This window comes from Astyanax mexicanus, chromosome 2 (genome assembly GCF_023375975.1).
Source record: "Astyanax mexicanus isolate ESR-SI-001 chromosome 2, AstMex3_surface, whole genome shotgun sequence".
Taxonomy (NCBI): domain Eukaryota; kingdom Metazoa; phylum Chordata; class Actinopteri; order Characiformes; family Acestrorhamphidae; genus Astyanax; species Astyanax mexicanus.
This window is the reverse complement of record NC_064409.1, coordinates 66,406,410-66,433,460: the sequence shown is the minus strand read 5'-3', so window position 1 is coordinate 66,433,460 and position 27,051 is coordinate 66,406,410. Positions and strand designations below refer to the sequence as shown.

The 27,051-nt window shown below is 36.9% G+C and overlaps 1 protein-coding gene across 1 annotated transcript in view; it reads right to left on the bottom strand.

Moving 5' to 3' along the window:
* Window positions 1-3,689: 3,689 nt before the first annotated feature.
* The window catches only part of LOC125799042 (protein diaphanous homolog 1), a 33,761-nt gene continuing 10,399 nt past the window's right edge, over window positions 3,690-27,051 (bottom strand). The window contains exons 9-10 of the mRNA XM_049474736.1: window positions 18,889-18,978; window positions 3,690-6,863 (exon numbers count right to left, since the gene is read on the bottom strand). Of these exons, the coding sequence (XP_049330693.1) occupies window positions 6,676-6,863; window positions 18,889-18,978 (278 nt within the window). The 3' untranslated portion in view covers window positions 3,690-6,675. The remainder of the gene's footprint in view (window positions 6,864-18,888; window positions 18,979-27,051) is intronic.

The following is a 27,051-nucleotide window of genomic DNA, read 5'->3' as shown; positions in this document are numbered from 1 at the left end:
TTGACATCAGTGATGTGTATAATAATGAATTTCTAACAACCTCAATATAATGCAATATAAGCCCACATAATACTGGGCTGCTGAGAACTAAAGGCTCAATGCTTTTTGGGATAGAGGGTGAGCGTGAAGGGTTAACTTTAACACTTCATACAGAGGGTTGTGAGAAATCAAGACAAAGAAGTAAAACAGCTGAAAAAACAACAACAAATGAAGTATTTTATTTGTTAAAAATAATGATAAACATTGCATAATCTTAGTATAATGTATTTTTTAATATACTATTGTAATTGTCTTAATAACAAGCATAAATAAATCACTAGTAGCTAGCTTACATTTCCATTCCCCCTTAAAATGTTACAACAGTTACACTTACACATGTGGCTGCAACACAATTTAAGGTGGAATAGGAAAATTCTAACAAAAAGCTAGTCACAATAGCTAACTTTGGCTGCCCTAAAAGTAACTGCAGTTTTATAAGGAACATCTTGTGATAACCCCTGATATTTTAAGGGCAGGATTAGTAGTTAGAACACTTGGTTATTAACGACAGGGTTGTGGGTTCAATACCTGGGTTTGATAAACTGGTACTGTCAGGCCCTTGAGCAAAAGTCCTTAGGGCTGTCAATAATAGTTTGTGTTTTTGTGTATTTACTGCATACATGGGTTAAAGGCAAAGACCAAAATTCACCTGTGTCTTATACAAATGGTAAATAAGATTGTTTTTAGTTGATGTTTCCTTGATCGAAAACACGGCATGATCAACTAGAAACAATCTTATTTTAATTCTAATCAGCCTCAGATCCTCAGTCCCTAACTAATGAAAAAAGTCCATTACAAACAGTCTCTGTATGACTCATAGAAAATGCTATGTGACTTCTAGACCAACGTACCCATCAAGAAACACACACAGTCTGGTGGCTGTTATGGTGATGGATGTTTTGCACATGTTGCTCTGGTCACAATAACCAGCATGAGGATGAGCCCCGTTCTATTCTTAGTGGAACAATTCCCATCTCTCCCCATGGAAAATACAGCATTCCTCTTACTCTCTGTCTGTGTCTCTCTACAGAAGGAGAGGCAGAGATGGTGAAAGAAGAAGAATCAGACATGGATGATCATTAAAAGAAAAAGAAGAAATCAGAATAAAAGGGGAAAAAGAAGGAGACCAAGAAGAAAAGAGACAATAATTCAGAAGAAAAAGAAAAATCAAAAGAGGAAGAAGGAATCAGAAAAAATGTCAGAATCATAAAAACAAGAAAAGAAAATCAGAGACAGACAAAAAACAAAAATCAGTAGAAAGGAAATCAGAAGAAGAATCAGAAGTAGTATCAGAAGGCAGACCAATAGACGGATTAGAGGAATTACAAGACAAAAAAAAAAGAAATCAATAAGAATGTAAAAATATATATAATAAAAAGAATCAGAAGCAGAAAAAGGAAAAAATAAGGAGAATAAGAAGGATAAAAAAAAAGATGAATAATCAGAAGACGGAAAAGAATAAACAGAAGGTGAAAAAAAATCAGACAACGAAAAAATATCAGATGAAGAATCAAAATAACATCAGAAGAAGAACGAGAATCAGGAGATAAATATGAATAAAATGAGAAATGATTGACATAGAAGTTAGAAAACTTTCATTTAAGTGTGTACACTAAAAACTTTTTGTAAAGTGAAGAAAAAAAATATTTTGCTAGTAAGTTTTATCCATGTTGAACATAGATCTTCCCCTCTGAAACCAAAGTGAGATAAACAGTACACTGCAACATAAAGAGAGAAAGAGAAAATGAGAGCGAGAAAATGAGAGCGAGAGAGAGAGAGTGAGTGAGTGAGTGTGTGTGGGTACGTCAGATGAGTGCCTGAAGTCCAAGGACTGGGATGTTCCCTGTCTCAGAGCTGTGGAACATTGGCAGCCCACAGTGGAAAAGTGTCGGGAGAAGGAAAAGGAGAGCGAGAGAGGAAGAGACCGAGTGAAGGACAGCAGGCAGCAGCTGTCCCATAATCTGACTCTCCTAACAGCCAAAACAACTGTTATTACACTCAATGGGTTTGTGTTCGAAGCGGCGTGTATAAAATTGAGCATGCAGAGCTCCTGGGATTAAACCAGAGGAAATTCCACATCTGAGCTGCATTTTTCACTCAAATAAAGAAACAGAAGAGACACGACACACATTCTTTCTTCTATACTCGCAGACCTAGCACTGCTTAAAATGATACTGGAACAAGACATTGCTAACTCTAATCACACATCTCCTCAGCATTTTAAAACACATATATGGCGAATTTAAAAGGCCATGAAATTTAACTTTCTATATGTAAAAATAAGAATGATATACAGTTCTGAGAAAAAAATAAAGAGACCACTTCAGTTTCTGAATCAGTTTATCTGATTTTGCTATTTATAGGTATATGTTTGAGTAAAATTAACATTGTTGTTTTATTCTATAAACTAAAAACAGCATTTCTCCCAAATTCAGAATAAAAATATTGTCATGTAGAGCATTTATTTGAAGAAAATGAGAAATGGCTATTTATATATATAAAAAAAAAACAATGCAGAGCTTTTAGACCTCAAATAATGCAAAGTACATTTTAAGAGTTCAGAAATCAATATTTGGTGCAATAACCCTGTTTTTAATCAGTTTTCATGCGTCTTGGCTTGTTCTCCTCCACCAGTCTTACACACTGCTTTTGGATAACTTTATGCCACTCCCGGTGCAAAAATTCAAGCAGTTCAGCTTGAAATGGTGGCTTGTGATCATGTGATTATATTCCAGAGGTTTTAAATTTAATAAAATCAAAGAAACTCATCATTTTAGGTGATCTCATGTTTTTTTTCCAGAGCTGTATATAAGTGATTACAATATTGGAGTGAAATACCCCGTTAGGCACCTCTAGTCTGGATAAAAGATGAGATACATTTGGGCATAGAATTATAAAGATTTTGCAATGCACATTTACTCAGATGTTTCAGTGGGTCATGTAGATCCCGCAGACTCATAGGTTACTGAAGCTGGTACCATACATGCTTGATTGGCTGAAAAAGTTACTTTATTCCAGTAATTCAGTTCAAAATTAATTTCTTTTATTGTTGATTATTATGGCTTCCAGCAAAAAAAAAAAACAAGAATTCTTGTCTCAGAAAATTTTAATATTATATAAGACCAATTGATACTGTTGGCAGTGTGGGCAATGTGCCAAGTCCTGCTGGAAAATTAAATCTGCATCTTCATAAAAGTTGTCAGCAGGGGGAAGCATGAAGTGCTGTAAGATTTTGTGGGAAAACAAAACTGCACTGACTTTAGACTTGATGTAACACAGTGAACCAACACCAGCAGATGACAGACATGTCTCTCCAAACCATCACTGATTGGTGGAAACTTCACACTAGACCTCAAGCAGCTTGAACTGTGTCTCTCTCCACTCTTCTTTCAGACTCTGATCCCTTGATTTACAAATGAAATGTAAAATGTACTGTGTAAAATGTACTGATGGTCAGAGATGGTTTGGAGAGGCATGTCATCTGCTGGTGTTGATCCATCCATGTGTTTTATCAAGTCTAAAGTCAGTGCAGTGTTTTCCCACAAAATCATAGAGATAATTGTTGATTCTGAAGATATATAACTCTTGTTAAATGTGTACTCATAGAAACACACACACACATCCACATAAACACACCCAAGTCGATGAGATTCTACTGAAGACATTTTAATGGCAGGGGATTTAACAGAATTGGAAGCATTAATTTATCTAAAGACAATTTAATATACACACTTTATCAATTGCATTTCTCATTACAATACTCTTACAATAAAACAATCAGCAATAAAAATTTGTATAGAAACTCCTTAAAAATGAAGAGAACAAAAATGAAACAACAGAAAGAGCAAGCCATGGGCATTCTGTTCTCCAGTGATCTAATCTCCCCAAGCATGTACATCTTGCACTCGAGCAAGTAACAACTGTTAAAGGAATGTTCAGAAGGTCCAGAAGATCTACACATACAAGCAAACTCCAGTAGATATCAACAGTCTGAACCAGCCAGAATACGACCGGTCAAAAAAACAAAACATCCTGAAAACATCATGTTAGACCTGTAATAAATCAGCCTGAATCTCACCAGCTAGGACATCAAAGAACATCCTGATATAATGAGAAGAGGCTGCATATGATTGGTAATGACAGAAATGAAAGGCATAAATGTTTTTTTTTTTTTTTTTTTTGAAAGTTTGTTCAATTAAGTTTAAGAGGAATTCTATGATTAGAAATATAAAAGAACAAAGCTAGTGAGAGTCAGGATGAATCATACAAGCCTAAAACATGAGCAGTTATGGGCTAAACGCTCTGCAGCAGAATTGCAAAGTTCTCTCCGTGTAAGCTACAGTGCCTGGCCAGTGTGTAAAGGCCTAATCATTACCACACTATCCGTACACACTGAAAAACAGAAAGACAAACATCCACACACACTGAGACTTTACAGACGCATCCACACAGAACTAACCCACCAGTTTATGGAAGCTTTCTTCTCAGGATGTTAATCTGATCAATAGTAGACAGGCTTCTATAGGCCTAGTAGTCCTCCTTATCCTGCTCGTCATCCCTACAACACAAGTGACTTTCACATCCAGTGTTAATGTGTTAAATCCAAATAAAAATCAAGTGTTGGTTCAATATTTTAGTTTTTATGGCTGCGATGCACCTTTAATATCATGTAAAATGTATATATATATATATATATATTATATGCTGGCTAACATGAGTCTGCATATTTCTCTGTATGTAACATGTATGTGAACAGTAGTAGGGTGAAAGCAACATTCCAGAATAATGTTAATAACAGGAATAATGAGGGATATGTACCTGATCTGAGTACAGAGTACCTCTTTCCTGATTTCCTGTTTTGGCCATAGACACAACAGTGAATGGAGACACCGCAATCTGAAAGGTTCCCTAGATGCTGCAATGGTGATGTTAACAGTTGGTTTGGTTGGCAGTTGACACATGTAGGCTTGGGCATGGCTATAGCTTTCCTGCTTAACCTGCAAATAACTCTAATCGGACTTGACAGAAAGACCAACAGACAGCAAATGTGTGGGGGAAAGGGAAGAGGTACATACAATGTACAAAAATATGATGTGCTATAATTTAACAACGCTGTCTGTGTCCTGATTTTGTTTTGAAACTAGATGAGTTTAAAGCAGTTTAAGCTCCTTAAAGGTTTCTCAGCACTTGGTTTCCCAGGCGAAGTAGTAGCCTTGTATGTGCTCTCACTGTGAACCTCTACCTCGCTCTGCCTCCAGCCTAGTTCTATGTTTATCAAAACTCATACCGCAATAATGATAAAAAGAATATATTATATGATTTATTGTACTGCTCAAGTGAGAAGTATATGTTTGAGATATGTCTGTTGCAGCAGTTACCAAGGTGGCAACACTCGAGGGTGTATTAAACTAATCTGAAAGGGTACAGTATTTGGACAGCTCTTTTAAACACACACACACACACACACATGCGCATTCATAGACATACACACGTGGACGGAAACAACGAAACACTCATACATACCCACACCCACGCAGAAAACAGCACTGTTTATGAGATGCAAAATTTATAACAGTAACAGGCAGTACAGTAATTACAGAGGGCATACACACACTCATGCACACATACACACACACACACACACATACACACACACATGCACAGCACAGACTCCATCACTGTGGTGATATAATGACAGACTAGTCTAAATTTAGTCATGAGATCTTCAACAAGAGCCTCGATTGGACCAAAATAAATCAACGCAGAAATAGCAGAAAAAATGTTATGATGAGGTACCAGACCTTCATTAACCCAGTAACACACACATATACACACACACAAGCACACACCCACCCAAGTGAAGAGGTAACTGGCTTGAACTGAACTGAACTAAAACAAAACCCTCAAAAAAAAAAAAAAATGCATGTGATTGGTTGACCCTTCCACCTAAGGCACACTGCTACTGGACAGTGTGTTGATACAGTGTGTACATATACATTACAAATATAATTGGCACTTGTCATTTTGCGTGTGCTAATGCGAATTCACTCAATCCATACTCTACACCCCCCTTTAAAACGCTTTGCATACAGTATGTTCTGCATAGTAAGTACAATTGGTTCTAGAAAAAAAGAAAAGAAAAAACAAAAGACAATAAAGGCATAGCCTTTATTTATGTGTGGACAAGAACAAGAGAAATCATCGACAATGAGAAAATGAGAAAAGTTTGAAATCTTTGAAAACTCCAAGTGCAGGAATGTGATATGCTAATAATGTAATAAGATCCATCCTGTGACACAAAATGATGAATTTTTACTAAACTGCGAAACAAAAAGCTATCTTTGGGTTGTTTGTATAACCATAAAAAAAAATAACGAGACACGATGAGAGTGAGAGAGAAGAACATGACATTTTTAAAGACATCATCAGGGCAGTGGATGAGGAGCACATGAATGGTGGCTGCACTCTTTACAAGCTTCCAGTGAGGGGCAGAATCTACAGAGCCCCTCGTCCACAGTGATATTGGCCATGAAGGCTTTACCTGAGGGTAATGGCTCACATTTGGCCCCCAAGCACTATGTGTCCAAACCCCTGGCTCCCTTTGCAGGACAAGACAGGGTCATATAAAGAAATCTCCTAATTGGACCGTGATGGAATGTCTTCTAACAGATCTTCCAGTGAACCTGTGTCTTCCACTGGCTCCGGCTTTCTGGCCTCTTTTTCCAATCGCGTCTTTTTGGTCGCAGAACTAGAAGAGGGGCTTTCCTGCAGCAACTCTTTGGCTAGAATGTTCGTCACTGCTTGGCCAGCTCCTCTTCGATTGGCTGAGAGATAGAGAGTACAAAAAAAAGAAAGCGGGAGAGAAAGAGATGGGCGATTAATACATAAATAATGTGTTTAAGTCAAAACCTAAAAAGAAGAAGAAGAAAAAAACAAACAACAAACAGAGGGTTGCATTATCTGAATAGCAGATAATGCCTGGTTAGCACACAACTGTAGATCATGCTGGTCAGAAAAGTTAAAAAGTCACGCTTAGGGTCAGAGCTAGGGAGCTACTGCTCAGCTGATGCTGAGTTCATGAAAATAAACCCAAATAAACCCCATGTATCAATTCTTATGGTCCTTTCTAAAGCAGAGGTGCTCATTCTGGGTCCTGCAGATCTAATGACCGAGAAATTTCTGATCCAACACACTTGAGTCTACAATGTTCTCATGTCCCTGAAGGCCTTAATTACATGGGTCAGGTATGAGAGACTAGAAGGAACGTTGCAGTGTGGTAGATAAGATACAGATGCAGAACCAGAAATGAGCACTCTAATAATATAGGGTTATATTATTAACCCTAATAATATAACAGCCTGACGACCCAATAATTTGCTCAACAACACAAGTTATGCACAAAACGTTATATATCAAAGATATACAGACTAAAATAAAGTAAGAGCTATTACAAGTCTTGGTACAAAAAACAAAAAGCTGTCAGTGACCTATTCAGACAGAGCAGTTTTATCAGCATATTATCAAGCAGTGGTTGTCACAAAGACTTAACTGCAGAACAGACCACATATCCAGAACGCCCTGTTAGTCTCAGCTCAGACAAATAAGCTATGACAGAGGGCCAAAAACTACTCATCTCACTGAAGCAAAAACCTCTGCATCCCATTTCTAACTAGAAAAGAAAAAAAAGAAAGAAAAAAAATACAAAAAATAAAAAATAAAAAATGGGCGTGTATTGTAACAAACTTGTAACAAACTTTTTTTTGTTAAATTTCACAAACTATTTTTTCTGGATGATATACTCTCTCAGAATGAAATGTAATTAATGAAATAGATTTAAATTAAATTAAAATCAAGAGGATTTTACTATTCCGCTAATGATCATCAAATACCATAATAATATAGTATCTTTCAGACTATAAGGTGCACTTTAATTTCCCCAAGAATATATGTGCAATCCAGTGCAATTTATATATTAATTTTATCAGTCCGGTATTAAGGAGAAGTAAAGCCACTGTAGAAAGCCACAGTACAGCATTATAAGGATGAGATTTCAGTTAAGTTTCTCCAGCACTAAGGCTGGGTGCAGCAGCATTAGCATTAGCTGCTAACTGCAGCACTAGCTCTTTTGCCATTCTGAGGTGAGTATATTAGACTGTAGTCTACGTGTTCGCCATGTTAAAACAAGCTATATGGGACGAATTGCTAGCTGATTGCATCCTGGGTTACTGGAACACTCAGGGTTCCTCCGTCGGTTGAAGGCTAATGCTAATGCTGCTGCACTCAGCCTTAGTTCTGGAGAAGCTTTACTGAAAACTCACCCATAGAAAATTTTGAAAATCTAAGCTTGATCGAAATAAATGAAAGCACTTTACTTGCCAAAATAAACAGTTTTCAGGAGAGAAATCTGTGTAGATTAACATCCAGCACTAATTTGACTTTAAAAGAAAATGTTTTATAAATAAATACAGCTTTGTTCTCCCAGGTTCCCGATTAGAAGGGAAACATGGCGACACCCTTGCTTGCTTCAATTTAGGCATCCTTACTAGTGTCGCTTAATGCACCTTATAGTCTAAAAAAAATACAGTAATGCAATTACATCTTGTTAAAGAGGAATGACCTTTTAATTATTAAGAACATTCTGGCACTGGAGCATGTCAAAATCCTACATAAATAAAATCGTTTTTAAATAAATTCAACATACTCATGTTAATGGGCTTTCCTTGATAAGAAAAAAAAAACCTGCCAATATCAAGGTCAGCAAAAATGAGGTCTGTAAATTCAATGATACATTGATTACATTATCATCATGATAGGCCTACCAGTGAAAAAGACAAAAGTTTAAAAATTATTAATTATTAATTGAAATACAGCAATAAAAGACGCATTTAAAGGGAAATAATGAAATGCTTAGTACATGATGTGCAAAACCTAATGTTGGTGTTTTCTCCAACAGGTTGGGCGACTTTAATTGTACTCTTACTCTAATCCGAGCCCAGGAGGCACATTTCTCTCAATTAAGAACTATTAAAACATAATAATCCAAGTTAAATACTTGAAGGCCTATTTAGAGATCATGGGTCCTGCTGGCTCTGAAGAACAGTTCCTGTTGGTTATGATGTCAATATGTACCAGCTTATTACATGACTCATTTTTAATCATCATACATGCAAATCGGTCACACAGAACAAACTCATGCAAAGTGAACCATGGATGAATGACAATGGCTGGCGGGCTCACACGCAGGACCACGCCCAAACTGCCATTGATATCACTAAGCCTCATGGTTCACAAAACAAACATCATCCACAAGAAACACTGCAGGGTACAGTTAAACATGACATGCACACACTGTCACACACACACACACGCGCGGGTTACCAGGCTTGTGTCCAATATGAGCTGGGATAAGGACAGCACTGAGTCTGTTGGAGAAGTAAAAATCAGTTAGATGATGTGAGTGTGTGGGTGCGTGTGAGAGAGAGAGAGAGAGAGAGAGAGAGAGTGAAGTAAGCTCACTGTAGCTAGTGTACAGTAGTTTCACTTAAAGAGAGGATTTCATTTATGTGGCTTTTGACTAAATCTGGAACTTTTAAACCAGCATGATTCTGAAATGTCCTGTAGTGCATGATCTTCTACAACTGTCTAAACCTGAAGCTTCATCTGTACTATTAGTTCTTTTCAAAAACTCTTCACTTTCATGTAATAACAAAACACGCTAGGTATGGGTGCTGAGAGGTCCAGCGGTCTAATGGGCTGCCACTATGAGCGGGAGGTCACAGGTTCGAATCCCGTTTATGTATCTCTGCCAGCAAAACTGGCCTTGCTCTCTCCAGGTGGGTAGATGGCGCTCTCTCTTCATCACACTTAAATGTGGCGCCAGGTGGCACAAGGCGGCTGTGAGTGGATGTATCGGAACTGAGTCGCTGCGCTTTCCTCCGAGCGCACTAGCCGCTCAGGCAATGACACATCGCTAGCAGCTCGAAAAAAGGGGTGAATAACTTCACATGTGTCAGAGGAGGCATGTGCTCATCCGCACCCTCCTATGGTTGCAGCTGCCACTAGTGATGGGGACGCACAAAGGGGCGGGACAATTGGATAACGAAATTGGGAGATAAATGGGAAAAGAAATCTGAAAGAAAAAAAAAAAAAAAAAAAAAGCACTCTTGGTACAAACCTAAGCCATGCTGCGGCAGTAGACCGCTCTTGCTGCTAGGGCCACACTATTTCACTCTCAGACCAATAAAAATGCAGAGCCTGTGGGCTGAGTGCTTACACGCCTTCAAACATAAGACTAGACCAGTTAAATTATTTATGAATTCAAATTTCCGTTATTAAAAACAGAACAGGCGGTTTTCATATCCCTCAACAAGCACCACAGACTATTTGATCAGATATGTAACCTGCTGCATCAAATCATACTGTATCCAAATTTAGCACAACGGGCCTATAGAGACTCTGCAGGAGGGAATGATAATTAATCTTTAAAAAAAGGGGCCTATACTGTCAAATTCATGACTGATTTTTGGGACTAATATAGATTTCTTTAATCTCCACATCTCCTCTGTCTCATCATTATGTACCAATACTTTAGTTACTTCAGAACAATTAATTTATGAGGTATTAAGGTGACTTTACACCAAATATTAAGTTATCTGTAAATGGTTCTGACCAAATGAGTGTGTTTCCCCCTTTATAAGTCATTTGTTTATTTTCATATTTTTTTCATTACTTTGTGACATCATGTTATAAAAATGTTAAACAAATCAATTTAACTGGACCTATTATTTTAAATACAATATATATAAAGTCTTTAATTATATAACATAATTCCGGACACAAACTCCTAACTTTGGGCATAAGATCAGAATTGAACTGCCTTATTGTGACTGTTATTGCAATCAGAAACTATACATGATTGACATGATAATATGGACAAAAAGTATAGATAAATGAAGGCAGTGGAAAGCTGTTTTAACGACTGCCTGCAGGGTTTCTTACTGTTTCTGTAAGTTGCGGGGAATATGACAATATTTTATCATAATCAATCATATATACATCATTTTTATTGTAATTTATAAGATAGGTGTCTGAGTATATTGTGGATATCACTTATAAATAAAGAACACTGATAGACTCCATGATTCACTGTAAGGAGTGTAATCAGACAGAAGTTAGGTCGACAAGTTTCATATAACACCACTATAAGTTTATCTTCATCATAAAAAAGCAACACCACTTTCTCTAGTGAAAAAGTGAGTGAAGCACATTCTCAACAGCCTGGTCAAAGTTCACTGTGCTCTGCAGCTCTATTAAAGAAGCTCGTTGGCTCCTAAGTGTGACCTTTCTGAACTCCAGACTCTGTTAAAGTTCTCTGCTTTCCTCTACGGGACTCTCCAAGATAGCATATCCCAAACATAGCCTCTCTCCACGGCAATGAATCACATCCACAGCAGCGTCCTGTATCTGTGAAAACGGGAGATAAGACCATCTGTGATTTTTAATTAGCAATCTCATTTCCTTCCTCTCGTCTCTCTCTCTCACCCCGCTTTATCTCCGCCCTCTCTCAGTCTTCTACCTCCTGCCTCTGGGAGAGTGCAATCCAAGCACACGCTACCCTACTGACACACTCTCAACTAATTACAACTTACGTAAACGACCCACTTTACAGAGAAATCTGAAGACCTTCACACACACAAAAACAATGATGTTTATTTTAAGTCTCACGAATAAACGAAGGATTTTTTTTTAACTGACAGCAGCAAACCCACACTGTACATTTATGATCAGGATAACAGTTCAGAGGTACTTTATGACCGGAAGAGAATCACTTAAGTAAACTTGTTATTAAAACAGCACTGCTTAAGTAAATTCATGATTAAACTTGAACTGCTGAACTGTATTGTGCTTTGATGGTTTTGATGGTTTTATTAAGAAGTTTTAGTGTTTAATAAATATTTGAATGGTAGTTCTGTAATTTTTTTCAAATACATTTAGGTTATTTAATTTATTAAATATTGAAAAACAAATAAAAATCAGTTCAGTATTATGCCAAATTTTTCATTTTGTTTACTTTTAGACAAAAATTTTCATTTTAGTGCATTACAAACAGGTTGATGAACAGGTTTTTACCTAGTCTGTTTTGGTCTGTGAGTAGATAAGCTCCAAATAACCCATTCTCATGTTTTTAGAATCCATAACTATTTGAATATATGCTAAGAGTTCTAATAGCTGCTTTATTAGTTATTTTAAGTGTTTAAAGTTGTATTAATGGATTGTGATGATAATGTAGGAGCGACCTACATATAAATTTGTCACCACTGATGAAATCTGACTAAAATCTGATCTGAGCTTAATCATTAAGTGAGAGTTTATTCTTAACAGAAAGGATAATATTAATCTCACTGCTACCTATATGATAAATAATTAAATTATGTTTCTTTTAAATAATATGTAGTGTAACTACATAATAAATACATGCATATGGTAAGATTTGAGGTAACCAGCACCCCCAAGAGGAAGCAGGATATATCACACGCTTCATTATATTGTGTGTATCCATGTATGCGTGTTGCTGAGGAGCAAAGTGTGCTTACTGCGCCCTCAGCAGTAGATGTAGGGTAGGTTACTTTAGATGGAGGGTAGGCTGCTCATCTCTCTTTAGTACTGGGTAAAGCGTAAAGAGGTCCTGGCAGCACTGCAGATGCACGCCTGTGTTTTATGAGAGGTTTTGTGTGTTTTTTCTCTCTTCGAGTGGCAGGCTTGGCTGCTTTCTTCACTCTTTTGTGACGTAGGCTGGTGATGAAGCAGCAGTGTTGGTGTTTTAAAGCAGGGCTGTGTGTCAGGCTCTATTGTGATGTATTGTGTGTGTCTGGTCGCTGGTGGTAGGAGTGTGTCGGGGGCTTTGTTTGGCAGGTCGTGACCCAGCAGATGTGTGTATAAATTAAAGGCGAGAATAAGTGCAGTCAAGCACACACATGTGCATACCCATACACCACCACCACACTTACCATATATATCTCCATACCCATGATCTGGACATTTAGCCTTATATTTTATATAACAATTTCTATTTTCCCTATAAAGTGAAAGCTACTCTGACTAGAAGCAACTGTGATGAATCTCAAGGAGTCAGGGAGTCGTGTTCCAATCACCAAAATACAAGAGTTTTCTTTTAACAAACTAAAACAGTGATAAAAAGAAACAAAATCTTTGTCATTTTAAAGCGATTTTAGAATCACTGATTTACTAATTTGCTTACTTGCACATTTAGAATACCCATAAAAAGCCAAGACACAACCTTATATTACTACTATTACTTTAATTAAATTTATTCTCCTGTCCAGGTTAATGGTAAAGCCAATTTAAGGGCAGAAGTGGCAGAATTGGCTTTTCTAATCAGATATTATTACTATCTTCATGTTTTTTTTTTTAGCCTGCTGCTAATTATTTTAGCCTGCTGGTTTACTATATTAGGTGGAAAACAGCTTACAGCCGTGGAATATAAATACATTTCTGCTCCAACATATGTCACGTTTATTGGTCAGTTTTTTGGTAGGGCTGGCTATTGTTTTAAAATGTTCTGTACTTTCAGTACTGATAAAATTACTTTGAATTTGGAACCGATATCCAAACAGTACTTTTTTTTTGATACCTTGTTCTAAATTGTAAGCAAAAAATTCGGACATATGTAATCTCATTCTAATACTGTCACCATGGGAGACTCCATATTTTGGATCTTGTTGAAAAATGAGCATGTTTGTGTAAAAAAAAAAAAAAAAAAAAAAAAAAAAAAAAAAAAAAAAAATCATGATTCTTTTTTTAATGCTGCTAAATCCCTGTATTTTTGGGAATGGAAGCAGTAATAATAGTGTAGTGTAGTTTAGGTCAGGCAGACTAGAGCTTTATTCTGTATTATAATATTATAAGAGACAGTGCAAGCATCTGAGATTTAAGCACACTGTGGCCACAATTTGAATGATTACTGTGAACTTGCTCACGGCGTTTCTGCACAAGCTCTCTGCTTGTGTGCGGTGTCGCAGTTGGTTTTAACTTGCTGTTCGTGCTCTCCACGTTTGCTATGTCTATGTGTGTTTCATGCACAGTAATAATACAGGCACCAAATTTTTTTTTTTAACCATACGGTTCTCAGCAGTACCAAGACATTTCTGTCTTTTTGGTATCGAATTTTGACCCAGCTCTATTTATTGAAATACACTGTATATTTAGATAAAATGTATTTTGTACTACATTTTGTACAGAAATAAATGCTAACGTACATTTAGCAGGAAAAATGTGTATGTTTATTATCTGTCTACAAAGCACTGGTAACTTACACTGCTGGTGTAAAAGGCTACACTAGCTGATATTGGAGTGTAATGCTCGCTGTATGATGTACTAAGTCTAGTGTAAAGTCGACCTAAGAGTGGACAGACTCATGTATCCCTGACCACTGATTTTTCATTTTATTTTATGGTGGGGTAGCTTCTCTGATGTGTGGTTAACTTCATCTTTCACTATACTCTGGAACTGTTGGATGAATGTTTTAAAACTAATACTGAACTAATTTAGAAAGAAAGTGAGAAAGTGAGTGAATGATAGATTGTGAATGTGTGTGGAGTACTCTGGAAGTCCATTTAAGCATTATGTGTGTGTGTGTGTGTGTGTGTGTGTGTGTGTGTGTGTGTGTGTGTTACTGTCACTAACTCGGCAGCTGCTGGGGGATCTGAGCCTCTCTTTTGACTGGTTGCTCACTCATTACACTGAGTCAGGGGTGAGAGGTGAAAGGCCATCTGCTGACTCCTGGCCACATGCCTGCAGTCTGCTTCTATTCATCTAACATCTATAGAGCCAGCCACAAGTGTGTGTGTGCTTGTGCATGAGTGTGTGTGGAGGTGTGTGTGAGAAAGAGAGAATATGGAATCAAATAATCATGTGACAAGATTTTTTTTTTTTATCATACTTATTATGGGCATGGCTGCCATTCAAATATGTTTGTGTGTGTGTGTGTGTGTGTGTGTGTGTGTGTGTGAGAGAGAGAGAGGGAAAGAGAGACAGAACGGGAGTATGGATATGTTGGTGTTGGGTGGGGTTCTTCTGGAATGTGCAAGATGTGTAATTCCAGAGAAAGGGGGTGCTGGATATGCTGTACTTTTGAGGCTAGGTGGTTAAAGTGTGGGTCAGATTGAGTGTGTGTGTGTGTGAGATGTTGGGGAGGGGTGGTGGTCAGTGGTATATGCTGGGGTGAGTCAGAGGGACTGTGTGTTACAGGAGAAACAGGAGATTGCAGCTTCACCTCTGCAGAACAGCTAAAAATATGAGGCTAACTATGAGTCACCCAGCAACACACAAACAAGCCCCAGCGTCCGCTTCCTTTAAAACTAACGATTAAAATAGAAACAACAGGCAACGAGCTATACATTATACTGAATGCGTAATCTGGAAAGGTAGGTGGAGGGGTAAGGAGGGCGTAAATGCCGGCTGGGAGAAAGGCATTGACCCAGAATGGTAAATATAGACATTGTATAATAGTGAGAGAAGAGCGTCTGTATTTTTACATTCCCAATTTATTACATATTATTTAAGTAAATTGAAGTGAATCTGATATTACATATTCAGTCGATATTCACATTCACTCTTATTAGGTATCAATCCTATAACAGCAGCATGCTTCATATTGCTGTGATTTTTTTCACGTTTTTCAACAGTGCTAATACTTTATATACAGTCCCTTGCAATCTTCAGCACACACTGCAGCAATTCTGGAGTTTTTAAACCTATGAAACAGTAACTTAGCCCCGCCCACTGCACTGGGAAAACAGTAGTACTACTACTTTTTACTAATTTAATGACATTTAGAACACTTTTTATTCATTTTTTTTTACTGTTTAGGGATGGTTTATGAAATAAAAGGGTCAATATGAAATACAAAATATTACACGCACATTTCCAATGCAAAGGAAAAAAACAAAAAACAATAAATATATTTTAAAATAGAATATTAAAGTCTTCTTTTCTGTGCATTCCAGACAGAACAGAAAACAGCATTCTTACCTTTTTCCATCACTGAATAAAATTCAGGTTTAAAAGGGTTAAATAATGGTATTTCAGACAAGGACGGTGTTTCTTTAAAAAAAAAAAAAATTAAATACATCTAGAATAGCCTTGTGTTATATATTTTGGTTTCGTATTGAACTTGTGGACTGCAGTTTGGACTGATCCAAGATTTATTTGAGCTTGATAAAGTGCCTTTGATATTAAATATTCAGTGGATATTCACATTCACTCTTATTAGTTAACAAGACTATAACATACAGCAGCAGGCTTCATATTGCTGTGTTTTTTTTTGTTTTTTTTTTTTGCTACTATTTTATATACGGTCTCTTGCCATGCTCAGCGCACACATAGCAGTAATTGTGGCTGTTTTTATGGGAGGAATAGAAAGATACTCCTACAAAATAACTGAAATTTGTTCTCTGCTTCACTTCAGCTTGGAAAATGTAAATTGTGACATTCTAGGCCATTTAGACATGAAGAAAAAAATAGCTGGTAACCACACAGACAGACAAACATAGCTTCAAATGATTTCTTAGTTTAGCAGTTATTCGAATTATTCATATTTTGTAACATATTTTGTAATTATTTGTATTCCTTAATATTACTTTACAATTAGTTACTCTCATTTGTGCTGTAAAGAATTGGTTGTCAACCAATAAAATTTACATTTCCAGCTTTTAGCTGACACTTACAAGGCTATTCCTATTACAAAGGTGGATCAATGTAGTGTTAGGAGTCTTGCCCAAGGACTCTACTAAAGTTATTGGAATTGAATCCCAGTTTTCCACATGATGTGGTATAGCACTAGTAGATAGTGGTGTTACCCACTGCTGTGAAAGGTCTTTTAGTCTAGATTTAACATTCAGTAGATACACAAGGTTCACAAAACCCACACTAACAACCTCTAGTGCTCAATCCCTCCTTATTCTCTCAATTTTTAGCTGTCCCAGTTATGTCTTCAGGAATGTATGAGAAGACCCCAGAAAATAGCTACCCTGGAGACGGAGGCACCAGAGACTGAAGGAATTCAAATGTGAAAGAAAAAAAAAGCGGGAAACATATGAGAGAAATAGAGAGAGAGAGAGAGAGAGAGAGAGAGAGGGAGGGAGAGAGAAAAAGAGAGAGAGAGAAAGAGAGAAAGAAGAATTTCTACAAGTGCCACTATTCCACATCTGGATCCATTCAGCCATATATCCAGTTGCACGCATGCATGCAAGTGAACACACACACACACACACACACACACTTTAGAGACCTCTTAATCAAAAGTGTGGGTGTAATTGAATATGTAAAGGTACTGAAGTCATGGTTTGGTGCACTCTCTACTTACTTACTTTTAATGGTAAAAAACATTTTAGGTGTTCTGACCTTTGCCCTCATACATCAACTCATTAAATAATGGTATATCAGACAAGGACAGTGTTTGTTTTTAAAATAAATGAAATTAATCTGGAATAGCCTCATGTTCTGTAATTTGGCTTCGTACTGAACTTGTGGACTGCAGTACGGACTGATCTGAGATTTTTATCAATACAACCCTATTAGTTACTGTGTTTATAAACACATAATGAACTGAATTATTATTAGGGTTACTATTTGTGATTTTTCGATGTATATTATCCTGCCCAAAAAACAGCCATCAAAGTAAATAAGCAGACAGACAGTTCTACAGAGCAGCAGGAGAACCAAATGAATGAGAAAGTGAGAAGATGAGGAATAAAGCCTCTCAACTAAAGTGCTAATCAGCATTTAACCCCCTCCCACATGCTTATAAACCCACCTCCTCCTATAGCACTGGCAAAAACTAATCTAACTACTAAAATCCTGAGCACACACAGATGGCAAAGACAACAGGGGGTATCCGGTGATGTTTCTTCACAGATGAAATCAGGGGCTCCCACTTAGAGTAACCTAAACAGCATTTACCTCAGAACAGTATGTATAGTAGCATAGTTTAAAATAGGGATAATACTGTAAAATAGAAATCTGAGAATGAGAGTTTTCTTTTAGCTTATGTATTTAAATAATTAAAACTCAAGCCATCACTGACGGGTGGCGGGCACCAGGCAAATAATCAGCATGCTTAGTATCTGATCCAGTCGGTGACTGGGAGACGAGAGCTACGACTACCTACAGCCAATTGGATCACATAGAATCTTATGACTGTCTGTTAAACCCTAGGGAGAGTTCTGTATCAATGGGGCTGAATGGAGCTAAAAAAGTAATCAACAACTTGTTACGAGTGTTTCTTTAATTTTAGATGTATAATAATGTATTTTACTTATAAAAGCAAAAAAAAAATAAATAAAAATAACTTTATATTTCAATTTTTATATGGCTAATGGATCATACACAGTAGAAGTGCTAGCTTTGCTGCTACTGTGAGCTGACTGGTTTTTGAGCTGATGCTGGAGTTACAGCTAGAGCATATTTAAAAGGCTAATAACTGAAATTTAAAAGCTTTAAAAAAAATTTGCAGTGATAAAACATTTTATGTTGTTGAGGACATATGTACACATTTAAGTATAAAAATAATTACTTATCTCTTTTTCTCCATATGAACTTTCTAAAAATTCTCTGGCATAGTATTGCTAGATCTTTTGTGCGTTTAGTTCTGGTATGAAGTCATGAAAAACCGTGTGCAGCCAGATCAATAAGCAATTTTCCATTATGAAAATCTGTGTAATTCATCACCCTGTGTCATGAAAATTCAGGGTCATCCATTCATCAAAAACCAGAGTTCTCCACCTGTGTTAGATTGTATATCTTACATAAATAAAGACTCTGATGCACTACCTGCTTGCCGTGGTCCTCTCTTCCTCCTGAAAGCCGCTCCAGACTGCAAAGCTTCCAACAGACCGTCCATGATACCAGTCTCATCTCCATCTATAAACCACAAAGAAATGTGTTATTTGCAAGCATAATGACATAGAAACAACAGGCTATTACAGGACACACACTCCTGCATACACACAGTCCTTAGTTACGTATAAAGTTTATTATAGTATAAAAAGTTACAGGTTTTTAGGTCAAACAACCACATACACATTCAAATACTGTACAGGAGCCAGTGCAAAAAATAAATTTAAGCACTGCTTCGGAATATTAATCATACAACTATAATAAAATGTAAAGAACAACAGCCAAATAAATGTACATTATATCAAAAGGCCAAAAAAACAAAACAAACAAAAAAACAATTCTATTCTGAGAGTGAATGGAAATTGGGCAGACAGTGCCCCCTATGCTACACACACACACACACACACACACACACACACACACACACACACACACACACACACACACACACACTTCCCACCGGATGTGATGACATACAAAAACAGAGGAAGTCACCAGTGTCATGGATGGAGTGACACATTAGACACATTAACCCAGATGGGCAGTGACCCACTTCTATTACTGCATAGATTCAGCCATATAGAACCGATAGAAGCTGGGACAAAAAAATCATTTATATAAACATAAGCAATAATACTGTAAGTATGCGGTATTACAGTAATGTTTTGATACTATATATGCAGAGCATTTACTAATATACTCTAAATATGATATATACACCTCATATGTATAATCAAATACTATAGATCTGCAGTATGTATGCAGCATTTGTACTAATACATTGCAGATATGATGGAGGATGTATGTACTAATGTACTGTACATATGAAACATATGTAAATAGATGTATATACACATGTATATACATTATGTACATACATATTATATAATTATTTATTGCCCATTTGCACTGCCTCCTGCACTATTGCTACTATTTTGCCCTTCTGGTAGATGCTAACTTCATTTTTGTGGCCGTGTACCTGTACTGAGCAATGACAATAAAATTGAAACTGTCTGTCTGTCTGTCTGTCTGGCATGCATGTATTAATATACTATACAGTATATTAACATATTATTATATATTAATTATATATAGACTCTGATATACTCTTGATATGAAATATATGGCAACTGTGTAATAATACGCTGTTAATCTACAGTACTGAACATATCACAACATACATGTTTTAATTTAATGGCCATCAGTCGTTTATAAGTCATAAAAGTACTAATATACTGGACAAATACAGTATAATAATAATATGCAACAATAAACTGTAGATAAGCATGTTTCAATTTGTATGTGGGTGATCAATTATATGATTACTGATTAGATGGCATTTTTTTTATTGAACAAAGAGATCAGAGATCTTTTTCACACACCACTCCTTTACACAAACACACACAAATAAAAAATTATATAAATAGGAATGACCCTGCTCCTCCACACACTCCACAGAAGAAAAAAAAAACACACCCCCACAAAACACCCAAAACACACATAAAGAAGACCCAGGCTTTAATCCCCTGTAAAGCCTGTGCCAGATGGCTCTGTGTCTGAGCTGTCACAGCACATAAAAAAAAGACCCCATTCACACACAAACACACACACTCACCCGCGGTCCATCTACGCCACTGAGAGGCCTCTCATAAAAACTGCATGAGGACTAATTTAGGTCAGACTTATTTTTCTGAAGCTCAGATTAATCTATAAAGTGAATCTATAAAGAATCTGAGGAATAAATCTGAGGAATAAAGACATGACTGTTAACTCCTAATACAGGCTGCAGCAGGAAGCAGCACACAGGGCCCACAGCTGTGTGCTGTTTGTTTTCTTCACAAAGGGCTTATGTGACATAGTGCCTCTCTAATGTCTATAAATACATATAAAGCCTGCAGCCAAACGGCTAACAGCTAACTCCATAAACACAAACACACGGACGGTATAATACAGTACAAAACAGTATAACAGCACTGCACACTGTCGAAAACTGCATCTTCCTACATTACATACAGACTGTGTGATAGACATCATAACTCAATTATTATCTGCATTCAAAACTACTTAGTGATTTATGGTAATTAATTATTAATGGACACGTCAAAAGCTGGCAGCTGGACAGCTGGACAACTATTCAGGATTATTCAAATACATTAATACTGCATCAAAAAGAGTGGATTATATGAAGAGAAAGAGTAATATATTGTGGATATATACTATATGTAATAATGTGCTGTGGAATACAAGTAGTACCAGTGTACCAGTAGTACCAGGGGAAAGTCTGGACAATCCTTCCCATTCAATGTTTCTATATGTAGGGAACTACATTGTAAATGCATACTAGAGTCCTCCAGACTATGAAGAAACACAATTAATTATGTACTCTTATCTGTGGAGCTGTTAACTTGCGGTTTCTGAGGCTGGTAACTCTGATAAACTTATCCTGTGTAACAGAGGTAAGTCGTGCTCTTCCTTTCCTGGGACGGTCCTGATGAGAGCCAGTTTTATCATAACATTTTCTATGGTCTTTTCAACTGCACTTGTGAATACTTTCAAAGTTTTTTTTTTCATTTCTTTTGGGATTGACTGACCATCATTCTTTTTTTTAAATTAGCGTTATAATATGGATCAGAACATTACTTAAATAGAGCTATTCAGTGTATACCAACTCTACCTCTTCACAACTTTACAACTGAACACAAGAAATGTAAGTAATTAACCCTAAAATTATGAGAAAATGTCAAGAAGTGCAAAGTTGTCATCTATGCAGGAGGTGCTACTTTAAAGAATCTTAAATATAATATAAATATTCTGGTTGGTTTAACACTTTTTTTTCTTTAATGAAAATTAAAATGAAAATAAAGTTTTTCTTCATAGGCTGGATGATTTAAAATAATGACAAACTGATAAATTTAAGGTGGGTCTAAACTTTTGACTGATACTGTAAACTACATTTAATAATATGCTGTGGATTTGTAACATATGTAATATACATGTAGATATTTAATATATTTAATATTAGGCTGTGGATCTAGATTATATGCAATAATATACTGTATGTAGATATACAATATACAGCTTAGAAAATAAATGAGACCACTTAAAAATGAGTTTCTTTGATTTTTACCCAATTAAAAACCTCTGGAATAAAATCAAGAATACAACCAAGCTGGTTGCATTTTTGCACCAGGAGGGGCATAAAGTTATCCAAAAGCAGCGTGTAAGACTGGTGGAGGAGAACATGCCAAGATGCATGAAAACCAGGGTTATTTTACCAAATATTGATTTCTGAACACTTAAAACTAAATATGAACTTTTCTTTGCATTATTTGATGTCTGAAAGCTATGCATCTTTTTTATATATGTAATAATATACTACAAATATACACTATATGTAATAATATGCGGTGGATATACAGTCTATGTAACAATATACTGTAGATATAAACCTTATGTGATGTGATGTGTATATATATATATATATATATATATATATATATATATATATATATAAAATGTATAACAGTTGCATATAATACACTGTAGATATAGATTACTATCGTTATTAATATACTGTAGACCCACAGTACACAGTATGCTATGGATACACATTATATTCAATTGTATACTGTATATATGCAGTATATGCACATAATTCACTGCACAAGTCCACAGTCAGCAGAACTGGTCCTGCTATTTGACACACTTCTCAGCAGCAGAAACATCTTAATCACTCAGGACAGCATGTGAACCGACACACACAGCTTACTCCCAACACACGAGCTGCTAAGCTCTTCTAAGCTCTATAATATAATTAGGGAATCTGCTCTGTGGGACTTCAGTCAGACACAGGTTTCAGTGCACATCTGTGAGCCTGCAGCTCCCCTAATGGACACCTCGGTAAAAACACACTCAGCAAACACACCTATACTGCTCTATCTGTGAAGCTCTAGCACCCCTTATGGTGGATCATCTATTCAAACACACACACAGGCAGATCAGATGTGTACAGATGTACAGCTGGGTGTGTGATTATCATCATTAAATCTGTACATTTCATCACATTCATAACACTGATTTATTTGTATAGTGGATGTATAACTGGCTTTCGGTCACTGTGAAATGTTATAGCTTACACTATGTTTCTTATTTATGCTTATAAGGTGTGTTTTCCATGTCACTGCTGCCCTCAGCTGGTGTCTTGGATAAAGATAATAAATATATACATAAGACACGTTAAATAAATATTGCATTCAGTTTTTAAAACATGTATTTTCCCCACATATATTCTGTATAATTTGATATCTAATTCTGTACTTGTCTGAATTACTGTAATGTACTTAAATCAAATCTAATTGACTATTAACAGTGTGTAAATTCCAGCATGATATCCCAACACATGATATTTGAGACAATAAGCACACAGTGTATGTTTGTGTTTGTGAGTGCGTGCCTGTGTGTGTGTGTGTGTGTGTGTGTGTGTGTGTATGGTCACATGAGGCCGAAGGAGCTCAATCCCATTAGGACATCTGCCTCCTCTAAGCGTGGGATGCTCTCCCACCCCGCTCCCACCCCACCCCCACCAGCAGTGACACACATCCTGTTGTGAGCAGATGCGGTCCTTCTATCTTTCAAGCAATACTGACTCCTAATGCCCAGACTGAGAACTGACTGAGAGGAACAGAAGACAGCCTGCTTCTCTTCACTGTCTCACATCTGTCTAAAACTCCACTCTTCTGACATGAAGCTGAGTGCATAGTCTAGAATAAACACCTCAAAACCATCGTCCATTTCTAAAGAGTAAGATGAACTCTAACAAAGCCTTTATGTTAAGATGTAGGGTTAACAATGCCTTTCTGACATGTGTATGGACTAAAAAAACGTGTCTACAAATCATCCAAGAGGGTACATATACCATCTATAACCATGCTATTCTTTATTTTTCATTTTAATATATATTTTTTTATAGTTTAAGATATTGACACCACTCCAAAGCTCACATGCCCATCTTCATATTAAAAAGTGTACACGTACAATTTTTGTGTTAGTGCAAAAGTATTTGTACAATAGGTGTCAGAACACTAATTTTGTGGCCAAAACACAATAATTGGAGCACACTGAAATGTGTCGAAACATTTACGCAAAAAAATCTTATTATTATTTAAATCTTAACATTATTTAGCAAAATTGTTGAACCAATATCATACATTTCTGCATTTCTAAATGTTGTCTAAACCAATCTGACTTGGATCAATGGGAGAATTGGGACCATGGGACAACATGTTCCCATACCTATTAAAAATAATGTTCCACAGCTCTACCAGACACCTAAACTATTGCCGCTCCTTAGCAACCACTGTAGCAAAAGCCTAGTAACACCAAAAACTTAGTGAAACCACAGCAACCACCATAGCAATACACTGGTATCTTTAGTAATATCTTAGCAACCAGCCCATTTACACAGTAATCACCTACCAATATCTTAGAAACCAACACTGAAACCAAGGCAACACCTTGGCAATCATCTCTTAAAAAATTTGCAACTAAATAATAACTCATTAGCTGAAACAATGGCAACAACTTAGCAATCAACACCTATACCAAAGAATAGAGCTTAGACTGGGCCCAAAAAATCTGACCCGACCTGTGCCAGTGCACGTTCATTATTAGCCTGAGCTCAATTTAAACCCAACATTTTTAAAAAGTAAGTAGAGCGTTAAAACTGAGCTTTTCAAAAACATTTTCAGGCTGTTTAAATAAGCTACATTTATTCATAATGATGCTAATTAACAGTGCAGCACTGAAGAAGCACAGACCTGTTATTTAAGAACAATGTTTATTAGGAACAGCCACACACAATGCTGCAAAATTATATGTGGACAAGTGGAGGAGCTCATGTGTGCGAGAGCCCCAGAGCTGCGTGATTATAACATTCTAACTTGTGCAACTTTTATTAAAAAAAAAAACTATTTGATTTGTTACTTTACTATATTTGATTATCACACCATAGCTTTAAATCAAATAAATGTATACATTAAAATCTAGTTGCTGCTGCAAGTTGTAGTTTAATTAGGGTTCAGGGCCTTAAAATTCCTATAAAACAGACTCATTTCTTTTGCTCCAAAAGAGAATAGTAACATAATAACAAGTGACTGGTTAAAGGAGTCTGGTGCATGGAAGAAAAGTGCATTACAGAACAAGAAATCTACTGACCGGAATGAATGGCAGTAAAATGAATGTATGGGAAGACTGGGAGCATTTGGCCTGCAGTCTATGGGTTACAGTGGAGCAGTGGGAACAGAACTCAAACAGAGACCTGACTGTAGAAACCAGCCAACGACTGATAAAACCATCAACACTGCCGTTCATTCTCAGGGTCGCAGGGCTGCACTGAGACTGTGTGTGTGTGTGTGTGTGTCTGTTTAAGAAGACAAGGCTGAGCATTCCAAACATTCAAGTCCCCTTTAGAGGGCACTGAACCCTGTGTGTGCACATGTGTGAGAATGAGCGTGTGTGAAATTGAGGAGAAAAGTAGGAAAAAGTGCAGGGAGGGAGGAAATGGGAAGGGGTCTCAGAGCTTTGTTCAGATATTACTTTCTACTTTTTTTTACTGTATGTTAAAAGCATGTGCCAATATGAAAGCTGGAGATAGCCTACAACTGACATTAGGCAAAATGTCAACCCTATAGTTAAGATCACTTAACATGTATCTATTACACAAACAAATGTAGAATTTATTGTTTTTTATTTTGATGATCTTAATAGAAGTTTTGAGTTTCCCATAAAGCACATGTTTAAATATCAATCTGCACTGTGATAAATTACCTAACAAAGCATAAGAATGCATCAAAGTTCACACCCACAGTCAGCTTAAGAAGGGGGTATAACTCATGGCAAGTTTGCATAGGGTGTATCCCTACACTAACCGCCTCAAACAGTCCACCTGTATGCAAATCTAACGGCCCTCCATGCACCAAAAAGGCAACTGCAGCGAACTTGAGGTAGGACAAAAACATGCCAAATGTCATGGAACAGGAATTAGTACAATGTTCCATGATTTTGCATTGTCCAATGAAAGCTAAAGAGAGAGATATGCCTGAGAGATACCTGAGAGATGTGCTTGTGGATGAGATTCACATGTCTAAGGCTGTCCATTCTGGAGGCAATGCCTTTTTGTTTTTTATTTTATTTCAAATTTTTATCCCATGTTCTTTTCCAATTCACAGGGCCAATTACACAACCCACTCAATAGGACTCCCCTTATCACTAGTGATGCCCCAACACAAGCGCATGCCTCCTCTGACACATGTGAAGTCAGCCACCTCCTCTTTTCGAATTACCAACCAACCATTGCAAAGTAGCATCACAGCACATTTGGAGGAAAGCGCAGCGACACGTTTCCAGTGAGCGATACATCAGCTTACTGAGCGACATCACCTTAGGAGTGATGGGGGGAGACATCTGGGAGAGAGCAAGGACAATTGTATTCTCTCAGGGCTCCAGTAGCTGATGGCAAGCTACATAAACGGGATTTGAACCAGCGGCAATCTCCTGATCATAGCAACCATAATGCTATAGACTGCTGGACCATTCAGAGCCCCAATGGCAATGCCTTTTACACAAAAGCGGATCAAGGAATGTTACATGACTGCTTAACTTCAGAAACTCAATGTCTCATCCATTTCGCACCCACTATCAGTCCTCATCTGGCCACGAGCACTTTGGCCAGTGTTTTACCCCACTCACTAGATAACACTTCACAACTTATACAGGAGCTGGCATTCCCCAAGTCGGAACCCTGAAGTAATGCTTCATGATTAGTTTACATGCTGATAGCCCAAGAACGACAGACAAATATATTAAGATATATTGAAAGAAACTCTATATGGTGAAAGCAGTTTCCAATCTTTAAGCATTAAGCAGTATTTATGTTAATGTGTATATTATGAATGTACACAATGAAAGCATATGTTTATATCACAAGCATATTGCAAGCATATCACTCTCTCTCTCCCTCTCTACCTCTCGTTAGCTCATAGCGTGTCCAGAGTAGTGAACCGGTGGTGAGAGTGGAATTTTAAAGTCCTTTGAGATTTA